General features: G+C 44.6%; 1 protein-coding gene across 1 annotated transcript; it reads left to right on the top strand.

The window, feature by feature from the left end:
• The first annotated feature begins 15,112 nt into the window (after window positions 1-15,112).
• Window positions 15,113-17,945, top strand: LOC105053034 (probable pectinesterase/pectinesterase inhibitor 16). The gene is made up of 2 exons (XM_010934034.4): window positions 15,113-16,196; window positions 17,079-17,945. Exons 1-2 carry the CDS (start codon window positions 15,143-15,145, stop codon window positions 17,756-17,758), a joined length of 1,734 nt encoding a protein of 577 aa, XP_010932336.1. The 5' UTR covers window positions 15,113-15,142; the 3' UTR covers window positions 17,759-17,945.
• Window positions 17,946-27,242: the final 9,297 nt, after the last annotated feature.

The following is a 27,242-nucleotide window of genomic DNA, read 5'->3' as shown; positions in this document are numbered from 1 at the left end:
CACCTTTGAAGGCAAAAGGCCTTGACCAATGCGGTCCGATCGTCGAACCAACAGCTCCATCGTCGAACTGATCGTCGATCGCCGAACCAACGGCTCGATCGTCGATCGTCGAATCTACGACTCCATCGTCGAACTGATTGTCGATCATCGAACCAACGGCTCGATCGTCGATCATCGAATCTATGACTCCATCGTCGAACTGATCGTCGATCGCCGAACCAACGGCTCGATCGTCGATCGCTGAATCTATGACTCCGTCGCTGAACTGATCATCGATCGCCGAACCAACAGCTCGATCACAAATCGTCGAATCTATGACTCCGTCGCCGAACTGATCGCCGATCGCCGAACCAACGACTCAATCACCGATCGTCGAATCTATGACTTCATCGTCGAATAAATCACCGATCGTCGAACCAACGGTTCGATCGCCGATCGTCGGATCTACGATGAATCTATGGCTTAATCGTCGATCGCCGAACCAACGGCTCTGTTGTCGAACTGATCGCCGATCGTCGAACCAATGGCTCGATTACTGATCGTCAAATCTATGACTCCGTCGTCGAACTAATCGTCGATCGTCGAACCAACGGCTCGATCATCGATCGCCGAATCTATGACTCCATCGCCGAACTGATCGCCGATCGTCAAACCAACGGCTCAATTGCCGATCGCCGAATCTACGACTTCATCATCGAACAAATCACCGATCGTCGAACCAACGGTTCGATCGCCGATCGTCGGATCTACGATGAATCTATGGTTTAATCACCGATCGTCGAACCAACGGCTCGATCGTCGATCGTCGGATCTACAATGAATCTATGGCTTAATCATCGATCGCCGAACCAATGGCTCGATCGCAGATCATCGGATCTACGATGAATCTACGACCTGATCGTCGAATCGTCAAACCAACGGCTCAATCTACGTCTTGATCGTCGACGACACATCAGATTCTACGACAGAGATCGAAGGGGCGGAATATCTACGACGGCCCCCGCCTCTGAAGGCAAAGGGCTTCGACTAATGTGGCTGGCTAACTTGCCGACTTAGCTTCGACTAAGAAGGGCAAAATGCCAAGACGATCGCAGTCGCATCCGCAACATATCGATCTGGTCACGATCGATCAAAGGATATTCGGCTTGCCACTGTTTATCATACATTCCGACGCATACGTCCGACCAAGGAAGGATAACGGATATTCGACTTGCCATCGTTATCCTATCCGAATGCGTCGGACACGACTCGACTACCAGATTCTATGGTATGAGGGCGTCGACGAACTACGTCGCACTTGCGACATACCGACTCGATCACGATCGGTCGAAGGATATTCGGCTTGCCACCGTTTATCATACGTCCCGACGTGCACGTCCGACCAAGGGCCGGACAATGGATATTCGACTTGCCATCGTTATCCTATCCTAATACGTCGGATGCTACTCGACTATCAGACTCTGCGGTATGATCGTGTTGATGAGCAACGTTCGGAGGTTGGCCGACCTCCGACCCGACGTGCACACTCGACCTACAGTCGGGATGACCGACATCGGATCGTTCGTTGATGCGATCGTCAGAGTCGGGGCAAGACGTGATGGAAAATCACTCCTTTCGCCCGAAGCCGTCGCCCACATGTTCATGCGAGCCAACACGACATCGGACTCAGGAGTGGGGGGGCAACTGTTGGGATATACCGATCGATGACCCCGACGCCTGATACCGACGGGATGCTTGACACCGACGGGATGCCTGACACCGACGAGTCGCCTGACGCCCGTGAGATGTTTGGCGCCGGACCGAACATTGGTACGGTCGCCAGAGTCGGAGCATAATGCGACGGGAATCCACTCCTTTCGCCCGACGCCGCTGCCCATGCAAGTACGCTGGCCAGCACGTCATCCGACTCAGGAGTGGGGGGGGGCAACTGTTAGGATATACCGATCGGTCACTCTCACACCGACTCACCGTCGGGTCAGCCTAACCGGTGTCCGACTCTACTGATCGCGCCGACTGCACCAGCCGACCGAAGGTATATCGGTCGGGAAGGCCCTCTCCGTCCCCGGCTGGCCAAGCGACACGGCCCGACCTCCGACTTTGGCAACGTATCAGACTGACCATCAGGGGTGGTGGCCGACGTCCGATCCCCGCAATGCGCCGCGCCAGCTGACGTTGTCCCTGGGTCTTCACCCGATATCCTACGACCAAGTGCCGGCGTATGGTCGGTCGACTCCTCCAAATGCCGTACGACTGCTGGAGGCCGTTCGTCCTGACAGCAGCGTGCGGCATAGCCACCCTGGGACGTCGTCCTACTCTAGACAGGGGTCAACCCTAGTGATTTGAAAGTCCCACGGTGATTTGACACCCCCACGGTGACTCTGACAGTCTTCGGTGATCTGACAACTCTCCCATTGTTTGCACTATTAATGACGGTGCCATGCCGCGTTCTACTATAAAACGAAGAAGGCAACAGTGCTGGAAGAGATCTTTTCGAAACCCTTGGGCTTACTCTCTCTCTCGTTGAGTTCCTTGATTTTTTCCTACTGTTGTCTAGTCTTCTCTCTGACTTGACCGTCGGAGGGTTTCCGCCGGAGTCACCTCCGGACAGTGCGGACTTCTTTTGTAGGTGCTCGTTCTCGGTGATCAGGCGACGAGGGGATTGGCCGCAACATGGCTAATCTTGGTGAAGACTAATGAATGTCTTTTTAAAACTAAATGTGTGCCTTTTTATCAATTAGTCTATCATGCAAAAAATTTGCACAGCTAGTCTACATAAGTGAATTGATAACGAGTGTGGTTGGCGAAATTTATGCCAGATTGAATAAATGTATCTGGCATTCTGCTACGGATTGGCTTGCGGAAAAGGTGGATAGCAACAGCTTTAATTTGAGTTCCTCAAAAATATAGACTTCGATTTCAGGTCCTAATCGGGGCCCAACACTTTTGAAAGTGACCAATGTTGCTGGCCTTTCAGCTTGATGATGACATGTTTGAAAGCTTAAAAATTTTTAAAATTATGGGAATGATACATTTTGGAGCAACACCCAAAATTTGAACCCTATACTTGTGAAAGACAAGCTTTTATAGATGAGATATCGAACAAGTTAGCTAGATAAGTGTGAGGTCCAGGGCAAAGGCACACTAATTTGATGGCCATTCTAGATTTTTAATGTTGGAGGTGAGACCATCTCTTTCTGGTGTAGGTTAAATGAAAGACGGAGCATATTTAGGTGATGGTAGAAGAGCTCGAAACATGATCTCTTCTATCTAAAACTTGAAGAAGAGTTAATTAGCGCAATCTGGTCAGACCTATTTACTGAATGTGGATGAAGTCTCACATGGTCATGCAAGTTGGATTTGGCTTAAGTAAAATGAAATTGAATCCAACCAGCCATATTTAATTAGAAATAAGTTTTTTTTAAAATTTTGATCTATCAACGATTTTAGTTAAAAGAGTGGGATACCTAACACTTGATCCTTTCATTGTATGCCATCGTATATCTAGTTCTCTATATGGTTAATATGTTATGCTTAATCTTTGTACATAATTGGGCTTCTAATTTTGCATGCAGGTAACCTATTCCATATGTTGTCATTGTTATTTCTAAACATTTCATGGGATTAGGGTTAAATATAGCTTGAATGTCGAAATCAAGGATAAAGTTTTTGGCCGATGAGGACTAAATGTAAAATGATGGTCAATCTAAGGTAAGAGCTCAATTTCTGTTTAAAAGAGCCGGTTTGGGTTGTATCTCGATGTGGCCATTGTGCGATCCAACAGTGGATTCACACCAAGGAAGGTGAATCTTTCTTTCATGCTCGGCTCCTACCATTCAACCGGGTCAGAGTCGGAAAAGGAACCTGATGTATATATGAATGCTTCATGTTTGTATGCAATGTATTGAAGATTCTTTGAAAACAGAACTCTCTTTTTCTTGACTACAGAGGGGACCTAGAAAAAGAAAAGTTATGTATTGACTGATGGACGTATATTGGTAGCTAGTCACGAACTTAGTTGTCGGTTTGCATGTACTAAATAATGCTAGTTATTTAGCTTGACAATTTGAATCGGGATGGAAGGAAACAAAATGGCAATTCAGGTTTGAAAATTCGAATGGAGAGAACACCTCCCGAGAGGATTTAATTGAGATGAAGAAAAATACAAAAGAGATGCCCCCAGACCTAGAGCAATGGATGATCGGAAAAACACACTGATTATAACAAGAGATAAGAGTTCAAACTTCAAAGTTTGCATGCTAGCTACTTGTGTTTCACCTTCAGCCGTGAGATAAGAGCTTAAATTTAGGGGGGGCAATGCTTGACCTATTTGACTTATTTGAATCCATTGTAGATTTGATTAGATTATTTATTTAATAAAATAATCAGATTTGCATCTAAATTTTGATCTATTTAATAGATAAATTGGATTTGGATTAACAAATTTTTGATGTTCTTATATCTAACCCAACCTGATTGCCACACAAATCTATACATGCTGCTAAGTTATATATATATATATATACACACGAATGAATGTGGGGCAGATATTTGAATATTCGCTCGGATTAGTGGGAAATTTGCTAAAGAAACATTATAGAATAGTATCTTTTGATGAGATATATGAGCAAGAGGCTTCGAGAAAACTAATGTTTAAGAATGCTGGTTTTAAGAACGAGTAATTGTCCTTCTCCGATCCTTACTAATCTTGCTTATTGTATCTCTATTGATTGAATAAACTTGAGATTTTTTCTTTACTTTATCTCTTTCGTATTTTTTTTTTTCATCCAAATTTACTATGATTAACTGAGATGAATGAATTTTGATCATAAAAAAATTTTTCTATCTTTTTTCTTTCCCATGGATTTAACTTGCTATCGGACATTTATTTTTGATTTGACATGACATTATTTCAAAACAAATTTCTCAAATTATGGATCTTTCGCTGTACGGATTTTTTGAAAAATGAAATCATAGGTATGGAGCCAAGCCGACTAGCACTCTGATTACTGATACAAATATATATATATATATATATATATATATCCATCGTTATCCTATCCGAATACGTCGGATGCTACTCGACTATCAGATTCTGCGGAATGATCGTGTCGACGAGCAACGTTCGGAGGCTGGCCGACCTCCGATCCGACGTGCATGCTCGACCTACAGTCGGGACGACCGATATTGGATCGTTCGTTGATGTGATCGCCAGAGTCGGGGCAGGAAAAGACGGAACACCACTCCTTTCGTCCGAAGCCGTCGCCCACGTGTTCACGCGAGCCAACACGACATCGGGCTCAGGAGTGGAGGGGGGCAACTGTTGGGGAATACCCACCGACCGACTTACGGTCGAAGGGGCCGACCCCGACGGACGACTCCGACTGGCCGACCCCGACTGGCCGACCCCGACGGACGACTCCGACGGACGACTCCGACTGGCCGACCCCGACTGGCCGACCCCGACGGACGACTCCGACGGACGACTCCGACTGGCCGACCCCGACTGGCCGACCCCGACGGACGACTCCGACTGGCCGACCCCGACTGGCCGACCCCGACTGGCCGACCCCGACGGACGACTGGCCGACCCCGACTGACCGACCGACTGGCCGACTCCGACCGACCGACTGGCCGACTCCGGCCAGGAAGTCTGATGGCCGACTCTCGCAACATGATGCTCGCCGACCAATGGAGGGGCCCGACACCACTCAGCTGGCTACCGACTTTGGGTCGGTCGGCTCCTCCAACCACCGTACAGCCGCCAGACGTTGTCAGCTCTGACACGGACATGCGGCGCAGTTACCTAGGGACATGGTCCCGCCGAGAGCCGGGTCAACCCTGGTGATTGGACGGCCACACGGCGACATGACATTTTCACGGCGGCTCTGACAGTCTACAGTGAGTTGACAGTTCCTCACTTGTCCGCGCCATTAATGATGGCGCCATACCGTGCTCCACTATATAAACCGGGGAAGGCAACAGTGCAAAGGGTCGATCCGCCCGTCTCTCCCACATACGCAGGCTCGCTCCTCTCTCTCTCCCTCTCTCTTTCTCGGAGCTCTCTGTCTGCATTTCACTGTTGCCCAGTCACCTCTCTGACTTGACCGTCGGAGGGTCCCCGCCGGAGCCGCCTCCGGTCAGTGCGGACTTCCTTTTGCAGGTGCACGCTTCCCGGCGATCGGGCGACGAGGCGATTGGCCGCAACAGATTGGCGCGCCAGGAAGGGGCTAGCATGACAAAGACAAGAGCTCAACGATCGAGAGTCACTGGGTCGGCAAGGCGCTCTTCCCGTCGGGAAGAAGCCTCCCCGCCCCCACCGGCGGCGGAGCCTAGCTCTCCGCGCCCTGCAGTGACCACGGAGGCCCAGATTGCGGCCATCGTACGGCAGATGACCGTACTGACCGACGCAGTCAAAAGCCTCCAGCAACAACCGGCGGCCCGACCTATGCCTTCCAGGAGCAGCCGCCGACGGCCGCGCCGACCCCTGTCGCCTCCAAGCGAGCGCTCTCAACAGCGCTCCCACGGAGAGGAGGAGGGGCGACCACGGCGCGACGACCGACGGTCTCAGCGGCCCTCTCCTTCCCCATTGGAACGGGCGAGGAAGGAAAAGCGGTCGCGCACACCGTCGGCCTCTCTTTCAGAATCCTCCGGAGGCTCCACTCCTGGGGTCTCCCAGCATCGACGAGAGGACGACTACGAGCGACGGTTCGAGGAGATCGACCGCCGGCTCGCCCAACTGCAGATGGACGGCCAGAAGTCTTCGAACGACGTCGACTTCCAGACCGCCCAGCCTCTCTCTCGACTGGTCCTCGATGAGCCGATTCCCAGTCGGTTCAAAATGCCGAACGTGGAGCCATACGACGGCTCCACCGACCCAGTCGACCACCTCGAAAGCTATAAAGCTCTCATGACGATTCAAGGGGCAACCGACGCTCTTTTTTGCATCGGCTTCCCCGCCACACTTCGCAAGGCTGTCAGGGCTTGGTACTCCGGTCTTCGATCGGGCAGTATCCATTCCTTCACGCAGCTCGAGCACTCGTTCGTGGCCCATTTCAGCACCAGCCGAAAGCCGCCGCGAACGTCGGATAGCCTTTTCTCCCTCAAGCAGGGGGAAAACGAGACGCTCCGACACTTCGTGGCGCGATTCAACGCGGCCACGCTCGAGGTCCGGGACCTCAACGAAGACATGGCGGTTTCAGCCATGAAGCGGGGCCTGAGGTCGTCCCGATTTACTTATTCTCTGGACAAGACCCTCCCCCGAACATACGCCGAACTGCTGGAGCGCGCATATAAGTATATGCGCGCGGATGAAGGGGCATCCGACCGACGTTTGGCCGAACCCAGAGGCCCGAAGGAGAAGCGGAGGAAAGGTCGGGAACCCGCCGAACCAAGCAGGCTCCCGACAGATAGTCGGGTCTCGCCACCCCGACGAATCCAAAAGTCACCCTGACGATGGAGTCCGAGACTGACGCATCGCAGGTATGACTCCTACACCCCTCTCCCCGTTCCTCGTGCGCAGATCCTGATAGAGATCGAAGGAGCGGAGAATCTACGACGGCCTCGGCCTCTGAAGGCAAAAGGCTTCGACCAACATGGCCGATCGTCGATCGCCGACTCAACGGCTCGATCATCGATCGCCGAAACCGACGGCCTCGGCCTTTGAAGGCAAAAGGCTTCGACCAATATGGCCGATCGTCGATCGCCGACTCAACGGCTCGATCATCGATCGCCGAAACCGACGGCCTCGGCCTTTGAAGGCAAAAGGCTTCGACCAACATGGCCGATCGTCGATCGCCGACTCAACGGCTCGATCATCGATCGCCGAAACCGACGGCCTCGGCCTTTGAAGGCAAAAGGCTTCGACCAACATGGCCGATCGTCGATCGCCGACTCAACGGCTCGATCATCGATCGCCGAGACCGACGGCCTCGGCCTTTGAAGGCAAAAGGCTTCGACCAACATGGCCGATCGTCGATCGCCGACTCAACGGCTCGATCATCGATCGCCGAAACCGACGGCCTCGGCCTTTGAAGGCAAAAGGCTTCGACCAACATGGCTGATCGTCGATCGCCGACTCAACGGCTCGATCATCGATCGCCGAAACCGACGGCCTCGGCCTTTGAAGGCAAAAGGCTCCGACCAACATGGCCGATCGTCGATCGCCGACTCAACGGCTCGATCATCGATCGCCGAAACCGACGGCCTCGGCCTCTGAAGGCAAAGGGCTTCGACTAATGCGGCTGGCTAACTTGCCAACTTAGCTTCGACTAAGAAGGGCAAAACGCCAAGATGACCGCAGTCGCATTCGCGACATACCGATCTGGTCACGACCGATCGAAGGATATTCGGCTTGCCACCGTTTATCATACATCCCGACGCATACGTCCGACCAAGGGCTGGACAATGGATATTCGACTTGCCATCGTTATCCTATCCGAATACGTCGGATGCTACTCGACTATCAGATTCTGCGGAATGATCGTGTCGACGAGCAACGTTCGGAGGCTGGCCGACCTCCGATCCGACGTGCATGCTCGACCTACAGTCGGGACGACCGATATTGGATCGTTCGTTGATGTGATCGCCAGAGTCGGGGCAGGAAAAGACGGAACACCACTCCTTTCGTCCGAAGCCGTCGCCCACGTGTTCACGCGAGCCAACACGACATCGGGCTCAGGAGTGGAGGGGGGCAACTGTTGGGGAATACCCACCGACCGACTTACGGTCGAAGGGGCCGACCCCGACGGACGACTCCGACTGGCCGACCCCGACTGGCCGACCCCGACGGACGACTCCGACGGACGACTCCGACTGGCCGACCCCGACTGGCCGACCCCGACGGACGACTCCGACGGACGACTCCGACTGGCCGACCCCGACTGGCCGACCCCGACGGACGACTCCGACTGGCCGACCCCGACTGGCCGACCCCGACTGGCCGACCCCGACGGACGACTGGCCGACCCCGACTGACCGACCGACTGGCCGACTCCGACCGACCGACTGGCCGACTCCGGCCAGGAAGTCTGATGGCCGACTCTCGCAACATGATGCTCGCCGACCAATGGAGGGGCCCGACACCACTCAGCTGGCTACCGACTTTGGGTCGGTCGGCTCCTCCAACCACCGTACAGCCGCCAGACGTTGTCAGCTCTGACACGGACATGCGGCGCAGTTACCTAGGGACATGGTCCCGCCGAGAGCCGGGTCAACCCTGGTGATTGGACGGCCACACGGCGACATGACATTTTCACGGCGGCTCTGACAGTCTACAGTGAGTTGACAGTTCCTCACTTGTCCGCGCCATTAATGATGGCGCCATACCGTGCTCCACTATATAAACCGGGGAAGGCAACAGTGCAAAGGGTCGATCCGCCCGTCTCTCCCACATACGCAGGCTCGCTCCTCTCTCTCTCCCTCTCTCTTTCTCGGAGCTCTCTGTCTGCATTTCACTGTTGCCCAGTCACCTCTCTGACTTGACCGTCGGAGGGTCCCCGCCGGAGCCGCCTCCGGTCAGTGCGGACTTCCTTTTGCAGGTGCACGCTTCCCGGCGATCGGGCGACGAGGCGATTGGCCGCAACATATATATATATATATATATATATATATATATATATATATATATATATATATATATATATATATATATATAGTTTGTAAGTTATCAGGAAAAGAAGCTGCCCTCATCCCAGACTTCCAAACTAACACGCAAGCCGACTTTGCTGTCACCTTTAATTTGCGCCAAGAGGTTTCAGCTAAGGGCCAATAATCGACCTGAAAGTGATTCATAGAGACATTTAGAACCTAGCATGCAACTTATTGCACCACAGAACAAAAAATTATGAGTGCAGATTCTTTGTTGTATGATGTATAATATGCATTATTCATCACACGATGAATGGTCGCAATGGAGATAAACTATGTGATGCATGCCGCACACAGCTGCATGTAGCAATCTATCATACGATGAATAGTGCGTGCAATGCACGGCATTATATAGTACATCACAGAGAACCCACGCTCATGAATTATATATATGTGGACATACGTTGGTACGTTGGCAGTCGTGCACGTAGTTGTCAGTTTGCATGTACTAATTAATGCTAGTAATTTAGCTTGACAATTTGAATCATGATGGAAGGAAATCAAATGGTAATTCAGGTTTGAAAATTCGAATGGAAAGAATACCTCCCATGGGGATTCAATTAACATGAAGAAAAATACAAAAGAGATGCCCCCAGACCTAGGGCAATGGACGATAGGAAAAACACAGATTATAATAAGATATAAGAGTTCACACTTCAAAGTTTGCATGCTAACTACTTATGTTTCATCTTCGGTCACTCTCTATCTTGGGAGAAAAGAGCCTAAATTTGAGGGTGGCAATGCTCGGCCTATTTGACTTATTTCAACCCATTATCGGCCTAGTTAGCTTACTTATTTAATAAAATAATTAAATTTATTTAATAAATAAATTAAATTTAAATTAATAAATTTTTAATTTTTTCTATCCAATCCGATCTGATTGCCACACCTACCAACAAATGCCGCTAAATTACCTCCTTATATATATATATTTGGGGGCCAACAACCTGGAACTAAGTCGTAGAGATTTAGAACCTAGCATGCAATTTACTCTACCACAGGACAATGAATTATATGTATGTGAACCCCACAAATGACTGTTCCCACAAGGAACTATATAATGACATGAGCAGTCTCTAGCATGTGTTTTTCATGTTTGTCGACATGTGCATGTAGATTTAGCAAGTGTTTATTTTGCAAATCATAAGATACAAAAGTAATTTAGACAACAAACATTCATTTAATATAATCCTTATCATCAAGGTATTCAAAGTCCCTATCACCATATTAACAGAGGTTCCAACTTGTTGGAACAAGCCAAAGCGAGAATTATATACTTCATCTAAGAATGTGGTAAGATGCAATGAGATAATATGACAAGCTATTAATTAAATATATAGCGGTCAAAAAAAAAAGGTCTTATTTGATTAGTAAAGGAATCTAAATCTTTTTTCGGCTCCAACACTTAAGCTCAGTCTCATGCATGCTCCGGTATTAAGCTTGTACTCACACTCCTGTCCACTCTTATAGACATTTAGCAAGGCTGGCTGGATTCTTCTGTATTGTGTAATCTTAAACAATGACATGTTGCTTTGCTTATAAACTAACAGTACTCTTTTTCTTCAGGAATTTGGATTGGTTCTTTTATTAATAAATGTCGCAGGTCTTTGTAAACCATACTTTCTTCCTTGAGAAAAAATGCTAGTATATATATATATATACACACACACCACAAAAAAGGGTCTTTGACCTTTGGTTTTGGACCTTGTGATGAAACCATCAGAAGACTATTCTAAGACGTAATCCACAGTGTGGGGACCCTCTTCCTCGGTGCTTGGCAATTCTCTTTCCTTGCACTCGTACTCAAATCATCGATGTGGTGATGGTACATCCATCCGTATCATTGATGCACTACTTGATGTCCTACTCCTTATCCGGATTCCAGATGGATAGCTTCCATCAAGTAGAGTGCTTTTCTCTTTGGGCAAAAGAACCAAGTAATTGAAGTGCGTGAGATTCTGCACACAGATTTGCTTGCACACTTTTGGATCACCAAGAGATGGCTAAGGGAAAGGAGGCCTCGTGGAGATGAGTGGCTAAGGGTTAGGTGAAGTGTAAGAGGGTTGAGATGGGGACATGATCAGGTGGGAATTGCAGTTTGTTTGCATGTCACTGTAGGAAATTAAGTTGCCGTCTCCTGTTCTAAAAGACTAAATATTAGCAGCCAATATGTGTTGCAACCTCACCAAGGAAGTAATTGATCTTCTGTTGGTCGTGTATGTATGTATAACTTCCTTTTATTGTGAAAAGGGAGGCAAAACAGCCATCCTGCCTTTATTAGGTGGTGTATATACATCACATCCTCCAATAACACGATACTGTTTGTGTAGTTATCTACTAATGACTCATGCTAACTTCCGTCCTAGCCGCCAGAGGAAGCATGCATGATGCTTGAAAGTAACACGGCAAAAGGGTTAACGTACGAAGAAGATATCTCTCCTAAAAGTATCGTCGGTGCATGCATGGAGGAGGATGAAGAACTTCTATGAATCCTAAGTACGTACGTCGTAGTTTCTTCTTCCATGCCGAATTAATACTCTATGTTTGGAATTATAAAAAAGTTTATTCAGAATGGTAAATGGAGATTGTCATGTTTGCCTTAATATGTCAATGGATGTGGTTGTAGTTTTTTTTTTTTAACACTTATTTGAGTGGTTGATTATTAATTTTAATTATTAGGTGAATCTTTCTTTCGCACAAAAGATACAACCCGTCCTACTTCATCTACTTTTGCCATCTCTTTTCAATCAAACAGTCATTGAGCATATTAATAGATAACCTTTTCATGAAAAATTGGTACTTAATTATTCTCCTCCGAACCTATTTATGCACAGGAATAACTTTTATAATCCAACTACTCCAGAATTTCTATTCCGCTTCCAAAGGCAGTCTAAAGACATGAAATTAATCAACAATTAGCTAGTCTTTGTAAAATTTTAATTAAGAATTTGCAGAGATTCACTTGTGAGTTCTAGAATGTAAACTTAGACAAAGACATTTAAATGTGCAATTAATGTGGTGTACAATCATCTTTTGGGATATTGGTCAGTGGTCAACTTTGACCTTTACATCAATGAAGATATGCTTAATTAATTCTATCAAGTATCAATCAACCTTGCCTGTTGTTCCAAGCTAAGTAACATCTAATGATATCTCTAAGGCGCCCTAATGGTAGCACCTTGCTTACAAAGTTAAGATTCCATATGCAAACATTGGATGGTGCAGACTAAAGGTTTTAGGCCTGAATAATTAATTCAGGATAGGTCTCCCTCCCTTTAGTCAGCAAAAAAAATATTTCTACCTATTCGATTTTAGAGTTGCTTCTGCAATATCAAAATCAAGCTACATCTTGAATAGCAATCTATTTACAAGGAGACAAATATTCGCTTTGGAAAATGAAAGCTTATTAACTATATCAAAATCAAGTGGCACGAGCAAATTTTATAAATATTATTACATGTCTATTTTTCCCCCTTTGATATGATGATGCTTTGACTTGGTTGAAGATGATTTTGTCCATTCTTATAAGTACTATTACATGAGTATTTTCCCCCTTTGATATGATGATGCTTTGACTCGAGTTGAAGATGATTTGCTCATTAATTAATTTGTCGTTAGCAAAATCTACTGTTGGCCATATATATTTTTTTCAATTAGAAATAGACCTAATCCATCATACTTTTTACCATAACATGTTACCTAGGTTTAAAGTTCTGCAAACCAAAAAATAAATAAATATCAAAAGTAAAATAAAATTTGGATATCAAACAGTTGGGGAAATACCTCTTAGAATTGGAAGCTGAAACCTTCCATCGATAGAGTAGGGGGTGCAATCACCAGGTTATGCACACTAATCCTTGCAACAAAAGTAATGGAACAATATATTAAATTAAGCAAGTACTGGCCTTGTGGTCATGAGGTGCTGAGCATATGCACTAAGCTGGAAAAAAATAAATACAACCTGAAAAGAAAAACATAGGCATCAACGAATAATATTTACAGGTGGGATGCTGTGCCTTTTTTTTCTTTTGAAGCAATAATCTCTAGTTATTAAAGGTTTGGGAATAAAGAGAGCAGGTTTGCCACGTGAAGGACAATATAAAGACTTCTCCAATCACTTCACCAGTTTCTCTAACTTCTAATATATCATGTTCTATGTTAAAATGTACTAGAAAGAAAGCAATTCGACAGCTATACCAAATCATATTTGATGCATAAGCTTTTCCTTTCAGTTGATTACAAGAAAATTAAGTGTGATGTAGATGGTTAAGTGTGGAATCACTTAGATGGCAGTGGACAAATATAACTTTACAGGCTGCAAAATTAAGTGATAATATCAAATCACTAATCAACTGTTTAGCATGTTATCTTGTATAAAAATATGCTCCAATCATTTCTTAATTCAGTTATGCAAAAGAAGCTAATGGAGTATATATAGGTCATCAAAGATTCAAAATGATACATAGAAGATTAGCATGATTCTTTGAAAAGGATGAGATGACAAGAATCTATATATCATAATATGAAAGTGAATTATGAGCCTCCATGGCTCATTTTGGGGATGGTCAGAGTGCTCTCTATTACTCTCTCTCTCATACATCAGTCTGTATGTATGTGAGAGTGATATTGGATGGAGTTTTCACGCACGAAGATAGTTAGAACCATTGATACTAACATTTGCAATTAATTATTAATGTTTTTAGGGGTTTTAGGGCTAGCTTTTTCATGCAAAGATACGGCATTGTGTGAGCTATATATATATTTATTGGTCTGCTCTTTAAACTTCTAAAGTCTTGATTAATTTAAAGTGGTTGATGAAAAGGAAGCAACCACATTACCAAAATGGGCCACAATGTATTGACACCGTACCTACAGCCTTTGCACTCTTAAGTCGGATATCTTAGAATCTAAATTATTTAGTGCGTCAATAAAAATCAGCAATTAGCATCATCACAATTACAATCAAATAACATCTTCATTAATTTGTCAAATCTTGTACCAAATTCTTAATTTATTAAAAAGCAAACCAAGTCCAAGGGATAGATAACAGCAACGTCAATCAAACCAGCTCTTTAATTTATTATCTTCTCTCTTTTTTTCTTTGTTGGTGTAGAATTACCCATTTTTTAGCATATATTAAAAGAAATTGATATTTTGGTAACGAGATCATGACTTTGATGGGGATATTTTCAAGACACTTAACTAATTAAACTAGATCTGTTAAAGGGCATCCATTTGACCGACCTTTGGAAATTAACAAAGAGACAAATGGATAACTTCTCTGACCTCTTCCATTCAGCTTCTCATATTGGATTATGGACCATCAATCCCTTCTATAGGACCCATGAGTTTGACTCCTCTAGTAAAGGTACCTTCACTCCATCCCTTATCCCATGAAACTTTCCCTATAAAAGCTTGTGGAACATTGCCCAATACTCATCAACCATCCCATCTCTCTCTCTCTCTCTCTCTCTCTCTCTCTCTCTCACATTCATTCATGTTCCCCTACGGCATCATGAGCATGGATGAGAGAGTGAGCTCCAAAGATAGGGAGCAAAAGAAAAAGTTTATCCTGTGGGCATTTGCTATGTCCATAGTGGTTATCCCATCGACTGCGCTATCCCTGACAACCATAAACCAAGCAGCAGCTAAACCCAAAGCTCTAGCTTCCTCTCACCAGTCCTTCAGCACAGTCTATAGGACCACCGCCGCCGGCGCCACCACCACCAAGACCTCCAGCGCCATCGCCTCCGCCTGCGAGGCCACCCTCTACCCAAATGCATGCGAGTCCGCCCTCGCCTCCATCGCCGGAGCACCGACAAAGTCGGCAAAAGATCTCTTCGACGTCTCCGTCCAGTTTGCCATGGGCCGCGTCCACTCGGTCCGCTCCATGGCCTACAACCTAACCCTCAAGCACCGGCAGCTCGGCTCCGGCCGCCCCTCCGGCATGGACGACTGCCTCGAGCTCCTCGACATCACCTTGGATCAACTCAACGACGTCGCCAACCCGAAGAAGAGCTCCAGTCCTCACGATATCAAGACCTGGCTCAGCGCCGCCCTCACCAACCAAGCGACGTGCAAGGATAGCCTCCAGACCCTCGAGGCCTCCGACGGGAAGGACGCCATGAACCACCAAGTAGAGAGCTTGACGCAGTTCATCAGCAACTCGCTCGCACTCCACAAGAAGCTCAATGGTGGCAAGAATGCCGGCGGCCGGAAGCTACTATCCGACGGATCTCCGGCATGGCTGTCCCCCGGAGACCGCAAGCTTCTGGAAGCTTCCCCGGAGGACATCCGGGCCGATGCGGTGGTGGCCAAGGATGGTAGCGGGACCCACAAGACGATCAACGAGGCCATCGCCTTCGTGTCGCTGGCCTCCGGCGGTGGCAGAAGTGTGATTTACGTGAAAGCCGGGACCTATAATGAGTACATCAAGATTCCAACCAAGCAGAAGAACGTTATGCTGATGGGAGACGGAAAGGGCAAATCGGTCATTGTGGGCAGCAGGAACGTCGAGAAAGGGTATTCGACTTACGGGTCCGCGACCGTCGGTAACGATGACCTCTCACTCTTCAACTCCACCATTCCGGTTTTACCCTTGGGAAATTATACGATTCTAGGTCCTGGAAATTCTAACGTGACAGGTTCGAAATCAGCCGCTAGCAACGTCGGCTCAAATTAGAGGCAAAGTTCCATCGGGCTGTAGACTATTTCGCTTGTGAAATTAGCTAGATGGATGTAGCTGTCATATGGGACCAGATTAGGTGCAATATTTGTCTCACTCACGGGCCCGTCTCAATTCATATTTTGGAGTGATCATCTCAATTAATGTTAACGACCCCTAGTGTGACAGGTTCATGGTTTCCCAAAATCCTAAGTCCTGTATTCTGAACGTACCGGCTTAGGTCCATATCAATTGGTACATCCGTACAAATAACCGTTGGGAAATGGAGAAAGGTGAATCATGATAATATATTTACCAATCTTCTCCCAAAATATAAATGAAATATATATATGATTAAATTGTCGGCAAAAGAAGGAACGAATTCTGGGTTAGTGGGATACAAAGAACATGAAGGCGTGAAGACATTTTACTAGCAAAGTAGCCGACAACATTGTCCAATTTAAAAATGCCATGAATAAAGTCAAGGTGGGTATAGAGACTAAAGAATTTAAAGATAGGAATATGCCCTTTTCCAGTTGTATTTGATGTCTCAACCTAGAGTGCCTGCCCCCCCCCAAGTAATTTTTCTTCAGTATCTGAACTGCTGGACATAGCTCGATAACTTGTGTCTCATCTCCTAACTTTGTAGTCGAGTAAAATTTGTCTGAGTGGATCCAAATCCATCAGCCAGGACTAATTTTGGCCAATTTTGGATTATTTGTCTCTCATCAGCTTTGAGAAAAGGCTCACATCTTATGTATTTTTTCAGCTGCGATGGGTGCGGGCTTCATCGCCAAGCGCCTGACCATCATCAACAACTCCGGCCCATCTAAGAACCAGGGTGTGGCCTTGAGAGTTGGTGCTGATAGGTCTGTGATCTACCAGTGCTCCATCCAGGGATACCAGGACACCCTATACACTCACTCCAACCGCCAGTTCTATCTGCAGGATGACATCTATGGCACCGTCGACTTCATCTTCGGCAACTCGGCGGTGGTCTTCCAGAATTGTTATATCCAACCCCGGAAGCCCGCCGGGGGACAGAAGAACTCGATCACGGCGCAGGGCCGGCTTGACCCGAACCAAAACACCGGCATATCGATCCAAAAATGCAGGATCATCGGAGCGTCGGACTTGGACGGCACCCCGACATACCTTGGTAGGCCATGGCAAAAGTACTCCAGGACGGTGGTGATGGAGACCTACATGGATGACTCAATCGACCCGGCAGGGTGGGAGCCATGGTCAGGTAGCTTTGCACTGTCCACACTCTATTATGGCGAATATGCTAATACGGGCCCAGGGGCCTCCACATCGGGCCGGGTCGGTTGGCCCGGTGTCCACTCGTCGCTCTCCGCCGCAGAAGCAACCCAATTTACTGTTGCAGAATTCATCTCCGGTGACTCATGGTTGCCGGGCACCGGTGTCAGCTACACCGCCGGACTGTGAGATACCATCGGTCGGCATGATTACATGCATCAATTATCAGTATTCTGGCCCAATGTGAGAAGTGTAAGATATAGTGTGGGCAATTAGACGAAGGCTTGTTGTTTTTTTTTTATCTATGTACTGCTATCTGCAAGTGTAGATTGAGTCATCATGCTGTAGAAATAAATGTTGACTTGTTTGCTTCTAATTGTTATCCTTTTAAACTGACATGGTGTTCATGTTGATGGAAGGATGAGTTCATTATGAGTCGCTGGACATATATTCGCTTTTTATGAGGTGGGGCAAGAGTGTTCAAGTGAGTTGGATGAGGCCCTCAAAATCTGGGGCATTCCTCATGTAATTTGAATTGGCAAATATCATACTTCGCATCTACCAGCCTGTGACCGGTTACAGACACAAGAGGACCACGTTGCTTTAGCTATCCACACGAAAGACCGATGCTTAAAAGAGAGCTATCACATGGAGTCTTTGTGTTTTTGGGGACCAGTACCAATTATTCATGCCAGCTTTATATGTTGATCGACCACGGCCGGCCATCAGCATTTTTTGCTGAAATGAAAAGATTACTTCATCAGTTGATAAGATCACATGATTCTCTATCTCTCTACTTTGTATGATAAAGCTTGATAGTTTACTTCAGGAGGTTAGTGTCTATGTATATTCTTCTAAAACATGAAATCAACAACAAAAGGATCAAAAAAGAAGTGTCATTGATTTGTAGGTCTACATGAATGATTAAGAGCTGTGAGTTTGAAATATTATTTAATGATTGTTAATGAACCTTAATCTTCTAAAACTAATTTGATGGTGCATGCCAGCCCCTGCAGAGGTTAGAACTTGGACTAGTAAAGGTAAAAGTAAACTCATATGAAAATCTTGCGTGGTTTTAAATTAAGATGACTATTTATTGCGATGGTCATGCCATAAAAATGGCAAAATTCAGTCTCCAATCCAATTCCAAGTATGGCCGCCAGTGAAAGTGAATTGTAACAGAGCTTGTTCTTCGGTTGGTGCGGAAAGCATCACAGTCGTTTCTAAGAGCGTCAAGGATCGGTATATGCTTTGTTCCATTGGACGAATTATGAATCAGTCATCATCTGTCCAGTTTTAAGTTTTTTTTATTTATCTTATCAGCTCACCATTCAGATGAATAAGGAATATTCAGAATATATAACCGAGCAAGCTGAGCTACTACATTCCATTTAGCAGGAAGAAAAAATAAAACAAAGAAACTTCTGGGACCATATGTTTAACTTTTGCTGAAAAGAAATAATAACTTCTGCAATCAGGGTGATGGAACCATACGTACCTTTTCCCATGAGGTTATTAATCAAATGTACATAGCAATATCATACCCTGTTTGGAGTCCTAGTATTCTGATTCTTGGTCCCTAAAGCTTCCATGTTTTTATCCATGCCACCGACAAAACAGGTGCTCTCTTCAAACATTGGAACGTATGCCACAGAAAGATAGAGGACATATGGCAGCATAGCTTTGCTTATACTAACTGGGTTCCACCAATAGCACCAATCGATTCCGTACCTCTGTTTAGAGATATGGCTGTCTGATCTGAACTGCTCTAAGTTTGTCCAGAAGCAAATAGATGGCCATTGATCTGTAACAAAGCAGGACCTTCAAGAAATAACAAATAAAATTATAGAAAACTGATGTAGAAGTGCACCAATGTCAGCTGAATCGAAGTTGATTCAAATATATTCAAGCATATTAACTGCAAGCTACATTCTGTCTCCTTGCCAAATCTTGTATGAAAATATTATATATAACAGTTATTATATTTAAATGCTCAGGTTTGGCCCTGAAAAATTAGTAGAGTGTCTAGCTAAAACCCATCGAGAGTTCATAAAATAAGAACATAGAAAATTTTTGAGAGAGAAGAATGCATTGTTGAAATTTTTTCGGATGTAGCCTATATTAACATGCATCGGAATTTGTCTTAGATGCTTTAATTTGATTTGGATTCTAATTTAAGATAAGCCTTCGATAAGATGATAAGGATATATTTTATGGTGGTTGCAATAAAGTTAAACTCTATATAATAATTATGGATGATGTCCATCTTAGTTTCCATAGCTAATTCAAATACTGACTTTGATGACTGATGCATGTTATAGAAGGATATCCCTTATGGATTTAGTTTCCAACTCATCCGAATCCCTTATGGATTTAGTTTCCAACTCATCCGAAAATACTCGTGAGGTCCTCCCCATCGAAAATATTTGGTATTGGGCTTGGGAAACTAAGATGCTACTTATATGGACAGCAACGAGCACATTCGGATCTCTTTTTGTGACTGCAGATAGGTTGATTCCATGAATTATAGCAGCATCAATAGTTTTTCTTCATATAAGTTCTATTGCACTATAAAGTCTAACATGCATAAATACTTAAAATTTTAATGATCTCATTTTCCTTCCTACCCAAACATAAATCGACCAAAGGTGGGGTAGAATTTGGTAGGGTCAACTATGGTCCAACCTGAAGCCTCATTCAATTAAGGTTTAGCCAATGCTATTGCAAAAAGTTTTTGTTGCGGCCAACTCCCTGTTACTTGTCGTCGGTGATGAGCACCTACAAAACAACGTCCTCACAGATCGGAGTTGTGTCCGACGAGACTCTTCGATACTTATGTCAGAGAGAAAATTAGTGAACAGTAGATTTCTGAATGTCGAGAATAGCAGAGCTCTAGCTCAGAAGTATCTTACCGGTGCTGTTCACTTATCCTCCTTTTATAGATGATTCTGATATAACCGTCGAGCATGTGGTCTCATTTTTTATGGCACTAAATTATCGGACCATAATTATGGAGTTAGTGGGTTGTTAATTTTCACTAATTATTATGACACGTAGACGATAACTATTCAGTTATAGTATGTGGAACAGATTGATCGATTATACGTCGGTAGTGTTAATATGTTGGTAGAAGATTTGAGCGAACCATCGACTAGTAGTTCTGAGTGCCGACAGTTTTGGGTCGGAGGTTATTCAAGTTGTCTACTACTGAAGGTAGTAGCCGAATATTATCGGTCTACCGACAACGAGTCGGTGTGATTTGTCCAGTCAGTCGAGGAATAGTCGGAGTTGTATGTTCGATCGATCAGCCTTTGTTGAGTCGAAGTTAGGGTTGGTTGACTTGAGTCGGGGGTCGATTGATTTATCCCAATAGTTGTGCCTCAGTCTCAAGTCCAAGGTGACCCGCTATATGTCACTATGTGGTTTATCATGTTGGACGAAGGGAGTCATTTTATGTCATATCGAATCTCGATTTGGCTGCTAGTTTTTTTGGAATATGAGCGTCGACTGTTTTGTCATTTCGGTGAGTACAGAACCATCATCATTAGACTGTCATATTGACAGGATGATTCAGTATCGGATGTCAGTGTCAGACGTCATTTTGGAAAGATGATTCGGTGCCAGATGATATGATTCTGACAAGTAGATCCTTGCCACGTGTTCGAATGTCATTGGGTCAGAGCTATTCACGCAGATAGTGGTGACGTGGCTCGATCTGGAGTAGATGTATCGAACCATCTGATTAATGATCGACTCAGATGTCACCACATGTCAACATCTGATGAGATCTTGATTTGGATGCTTCGATCCTGATCGTTGAGGGATCCTATATATATAGGATCACTTTTAGCCAACTTTTTACTTTTCATTTGTCTTTTTTGCTGCGAAAGCTCTGTCAGAAAATCATCCCAGCATCTGAAGACTTCTTTTTCTTGTCTTCTTCCACTTTGAATTTCAGGTTAAGTCCCTGTCTTTTTGAGTCATCCTTCTTTAATTTTCTTTTCTCCAATGGCTAGGGGTTCCTCCTCCCGAGATGGTCGGTCGGAGAATCCAACTGACAACTCTTCATCGGGCCTGAAAGTGGAGGCTTCTTCACTTCCGAAATCATACATCGATCGACTCCGGGACCAGTATTGCATCCCGGAGCAATTTTCAACTCTTCACCCCTGGTGCCGATGGTCGGATGAACACCCCTCCTTCGGGTCAGATGGCCTTTTATATCGAAGATTTTCGGATGCATCTTCAATTTTCGATTTCAGAGTTCGTCCGAAATATTTTGGACTAATATGGTCTTTGTCTTGTCCAGCTGGCACCAAATTCGGTCCGACTAATAATCAATTTTGCCCTGTTGTGTCGGTTACTGCTGATCGAACCTCGTCCTTCTCTTTTTTGTATTTTCTTTATCCTCCGACCTCATCCAAAAGTCAAGGGTTGGTAGTTCTTCAATCCCCTAAAAGACCTTTCTTTCATTATCGATCTTTCATCATCCATTCATGGATGGAATAATCAGTTCTTTTTTACTTCTTCCTCTCTTCTTTGAGGCTTTTCTTCTCGCTGGGGTGATCCAAGAATCGGTCCCAACGATAACAGTCGGGTGGAGGTCGGGATCGAAAGGACTTCCATCGGCTGAAGGATATGACGGTCCCGTCACAGAGGGAGCTTATGATCGAACAAGCCCTCTATGATGCTGGCCTCAGTTCGGTCACTAACTTAGGTATAGTATAGTTGGTTACTTCTGATTTTTTTTTTCTTTTGTTTGTTCTTTGGATTGTACTGATTTTGTTCTAATTGCAGCCATGTAGCTGAGGGTGCAAGTGTCGAGCATCAATATTCATCAACACGCTGCGAGGAAGAGGACAACATTCGAAGCTAGTCCTTCCCAATCATTCAAGAAGAGTCGAGCTACTGCTTCAATGCCAGGTCATGTTGCTGCTTCAACGCAAGCTCCAGTTGCTGTTTCAATGCCAGTTGGAGAACTCGATGTACCATCTGCATCGATTTCTGAGCCGATCCTGGCACTGTCAGCCCCGACAGCACTTCCCACTGCGCCGTCAGAAGAAGGGGCAGCGAGAGGAGCTGCTGTAGCAACATCGATAACTCCACCAACCAAGGAAGTTCGGGTTGAGGTAGAGGCTGCAGCCGAACCTGAGCAATCTGCAGCTGCACCGGTTGGTCCTTCAATAGGAGTTTCTTTGGCGCAGTCGAGTTCAAACTTCCCCTCACTTTCGAATGTGGGGCCGCCGACGAAAGATCGGAGAAAAGGTCCGATGACTTCAACGGAAGATGCAATGTTGGAGGGCCACACGGTCCACTTCAACCTTATAGTACCCTTAGATGAGTCGACTCTGGCCAATCCGACATTGGCTAAGTGGCTTCTCCAAGCCGCTCTTCTCCTGACTGATCAGGAGAGCCGAAAAAATCGGACGGTGGCTGAGATGTTCTCATCCTTCTACCCGATGATACTCCAGACAAGCTTTCATTTTATTTCTCATTTTTTTTTAATCTGATCTGACTTATCTTTTGTCTGCAGTTGGTCCACGACATGTTTGACCTGGAAGCTAGCTATATGAAGTTCGATGACTTCCGTCAGACATGGATGAATAAGGTGGTTACCATCGATGCTGAGAAAGTGGCTGCCCTTGAGCAACTTAAGTTGGCAGCTGAACGGGAGGCCAAGCTTCAGCAGGAAGTCTCTCGATTGACTGACGACTTGGAATCTTCTGGAGCTGAGCTTGAGTCGGCTTGTCAAAATATTTTGGCTCTTGAGTTGCGAGTCAAGAATAAGAAACACTCAATCCACTGACTTCGACGGAAACAAAATGGATGTATTGTTGAACTCGAAGCCGAACGTGGATGACATCGGGCTAGCCTGGAGAGGTTGGCATTGGCCAAGGTGGAAGCAAAGTCGGTGAAGGAGGTGTTGAGTCAGACAATCGAGGACTTAAAAAATTTAGAAGAATTCAAAGAAGAGATCCTCGAGGCGGGTTTGCCTCCTACTGCATCAGGTATGAAGACAGTCGAGATACGGTCGAAAAATTATACTCGAACCTCTACTTGAGCAATATCATCCCTCTAGAGTCGGAAGACGGAGTTGCTGAAGAAGACGTAGTGTCGGCTGAAGGAAGGACACCAACAGCACTAGAAGTCGTCCAAATCTCGAAGCTACTCCAGAGCAAAGAGATGAAGGTGGCGACTGATGATCGGTGTATCTTTGTTTTCCTTTTTGTAATCAAACACTTGTAATTAGACTTCGATCAAATTTTGTAATCTTCTCTTTACAATAAATGAAAATAATTTTTCTAAGTCCAAATTTTATTTTACTTATCTGCAATCTAAGTAGTTATTTAGCTACCGAATATTAATCGGTGAAACGAACATTCGATAGAACTTGTAGAATCATTCATTAGTCGTGTAGTTCTTTTGACATACTTTAAGAATTAGAAAAAATGATAATAAGTCGAATACCCTGGGTTTGAGTTTAGTCAGATTTGTATGTCAAGTCATTTGATAATCGATGGCAAGCTGAATATCCTTCGACTGATCATAGCCAAATCGATATAATTCTAATTTAATTTTGGTCGTATTGGCATAATATTTTGCTTAATTAGGACTAAATCAGTATGATAGTCTTTCAACTATAATCGACTTTTACAGTGGAAAGTTGAAGTATATTTAATATTGAGACATAGTCGGTACTATGGCTTTTATAGTGAAAGTCGGTATGATTAATGTTAATTTTTATAGTGAAAAATCAAGATAAATTTTGAGTTGAAGTATAGTAAGTAGTTCGGCTTTTACAGTGAAAGTCGGTGTACAGTCGATGGTTGATAGAAATCGATCGTTCACCTATCGGTTCAAGATCATTCCGTAATTGATTGAGACTTATGATTCTGAAATTTTGTATTTTATTTTGAACAATGTATACATGGGTGATTTTATTGATGATACATCTTTAAATTGTCGGCATTCCATGTTCAGGGAATAGCCGACCCTTTAAATATTTCTAACCGATATGCATTCGATCTGAGTATTTCGACTATTCTGTAAGGTCCTTTCTAATTCGAAGATAGTTTTTCTTGATTCAAAGGTTTTGAGATTTTACTTTTCTTAGGACCAAATCTCCTAGCCAGGAGACCTTCGGCTTGACTCTTGTATTATAGTACCGAGCTACTCTTCGCCAATATGCAGTCATCTGAACTTGAGCTTGCTGTTGGACTTCTGAAAGTAGATTTAAATTTGCTCTCTGACATTCAAAATTGCTCAATTCACCATATTGCTCGATTCTTGTCGATGACAATCCGATCTCAAGTGGGATCATTGTTTCTGTCCCGTAAGTCAAATTAAATGATGATTCTTCCGTCGGTATGCGAGGGGTTGTTCGATATGCCCATAAGATTGGATATAGTTCTTCCATCCAGATCTTTAGCTTCATTCAGTCGGATTTTGAGTCCATACAAATCGTTCGGTTGGTTACCTCCACCTCTCCATTTGATTGTGGATGGCCGACTGATGTGAGTCTGTGTGTAATATGATATTTCACACAGAACTCTTTGAAATTTTGATTGTTGAATTATCGATCATTGTCAGTGATAATGATTTGTGGCAAACTAAATCTGTATATGATTGATTTTTGAATCAAGTCTTTCATCTTACTTTCAGTAATTTATGTCAGAGGTTCAGTTTTAACTCATTTGATGAAGTAATCGATAGCAACCACTATGAATTTTCTTGGATCAGATGTCGGAGAGAAAGGATCAAGTATGTCAATTCTCCACTGTGCGAAGGGCTATGGTGCAACAATCGATGTTAGCTGGTTGGTCGGTTGGTGTTGTATATTTGCATACTTCTGCATGGTTCACACCTTCGGACAAGCTCAGCTGTATTTTTCTTCATGGTGGGCCAATAATATCCTCGTCGCAGGACTTTATAAGCTAGTGATTTACGTCCTAAGTGATTTTCACAAATCTCTTCGTGAACTTCTCGGAGTACATAATTGGCATCTGTTGGTCCCAAATATTTTAGTAACGGAAGGAAGAATGACCTTTTGTAGAGATGATCATTCATCATGATATACTGAGAGGCCATCCATCAGAGTCATTTGGTTTCTGCAGGATCTGTAGAGAGAGTCCCATCAGTCAGGTACTGGACAATCGGATCCATCCAACTTGGTTCAACAGTGAGTTGTAACACTTCATCGATTTTTCAATACTCGACTATTTGAGACATTCAACAAATGTCCAACCCAGCGAGTTGAAGGAAGTAGTTGCAAGTCGGGAGAGTATGTCGGCTCGAGCATTTTCGATTCTTAGGATGTGAAAGATCTCAAAAATTTTCATGATTGATATAAGATCCTTCACCTTCTGAAGATACTTCATCGTGATAGGATCTCAGACTTCAAATTTATTCTTGACCTGTCCATCAATTAATTGTGAGTTAGTGAAGACCTTCAGACTGTCATGTCAAGTTTCTTGGTGATTTTCAAGCCGCCTAAGAGCGTCTCATATTCGACTTGATTATTCGATCTTTGAAGTTGAACCGAAGGGCGTATTCAGTAATCATCCCTTCAAAATTTATAAAAATGAGACCAGCTCCACTCCCTTGTGCATTAGATACTCCATCGATATGCAGCACCCAAGCCGACGTTAGATCGGATTTGGGAGTCATGGTCTGCTTTATTGTATCATCAGTTTCATCTTCTGATTTATTGTCGAGTATTGTATATTCGACGATGAAGTCGGTCAGAACTTGCACCTTCATTGACAGTCGTGGACAGTATTATATGTCGAATTCGTTAAGTTTTACTATCCATTTCACCATCCGACCTAATGTATCAAGTCGATATAAGATCACCTTCAACGGCTGATCTGTCAAAACTATAATTGGGTGTGCCTGAAAGTATGGATGAAGCCGTTGAGATGATATAATCAGAGCGTAATCATTTTCTCTGCTCTTGAATACTTCACTTCGACGTTGTGAAGTACCTTGCTAGTGTAGTGGATCGATATTTTGGATTCGATTTTCATCTTCTTGGATGAGCATCGAACTGACCGCTTCAGATGAAGTTGCCAAATAGAGATACAGCATTTCTCCAACCTTTGATTTTATGAGTAGAGGTGGAGAGGTTAGGTACTTTTTCAAATCTTCAAAGGACTATCAGCATTCATCCGACTATGAGAAGTCCTTCTACCGTAAAATCTTGAAGAATGATAAGCATCTTTCAGCCGACCTAGAAATGAATTGGCTAAGTACGGTGATTCTTCCATTGAGTTGCTGTATCTCTTTCTTAGAGCTCGGATGCTTTATATCGATGATGGCCTTTATCTTTTTGGGATTAACCTCGATTCTCATTACGACATAAGAAATTCGAAGAATTTTTCAGAAGTCACCCCAAATGCATATTTAGTCGGGTTCAACTTCATCTGATATCGTCCAAGTGTGCTGAAGACTTCTTCTAGATTTCGAACATGCATTGAAGTTTGAGGACTTTTCACTAGTATGTCGTCCACATATACTTCTATATTTTCTCCGATCTGTGTCTTAAAGATCTTATTGATAAGCCGTTGATAGGTGGCTCCGACATTTTTCAAACCGAAAGGCATCACTTTATAACAGTCTATGTCTTTATCGGTTACAAAGGCTATGTGCTCCTCATTTTTAGGCACCATTTGAATTT

The sequence above is a fragment of the Elaeis guineensis genome, chromosome 10 (genome assembly GCF_000442705.2).
Source record: "Elaeis guineensis isolate ETL-2024a chromosome 10, EG11, whole genome shotgun sequence".
Lineage (NCBI taxonomy): Eukaryota > Viridiplantae > Streptophyta > Magnoliopsida > Arecales > Arecaceae > Elaeis > Elaeis guineensis.
Note: the sequence above shows the minus strand (reverse complement) of the source record. Positions and strands in the feature narration are given on the sequence as shown.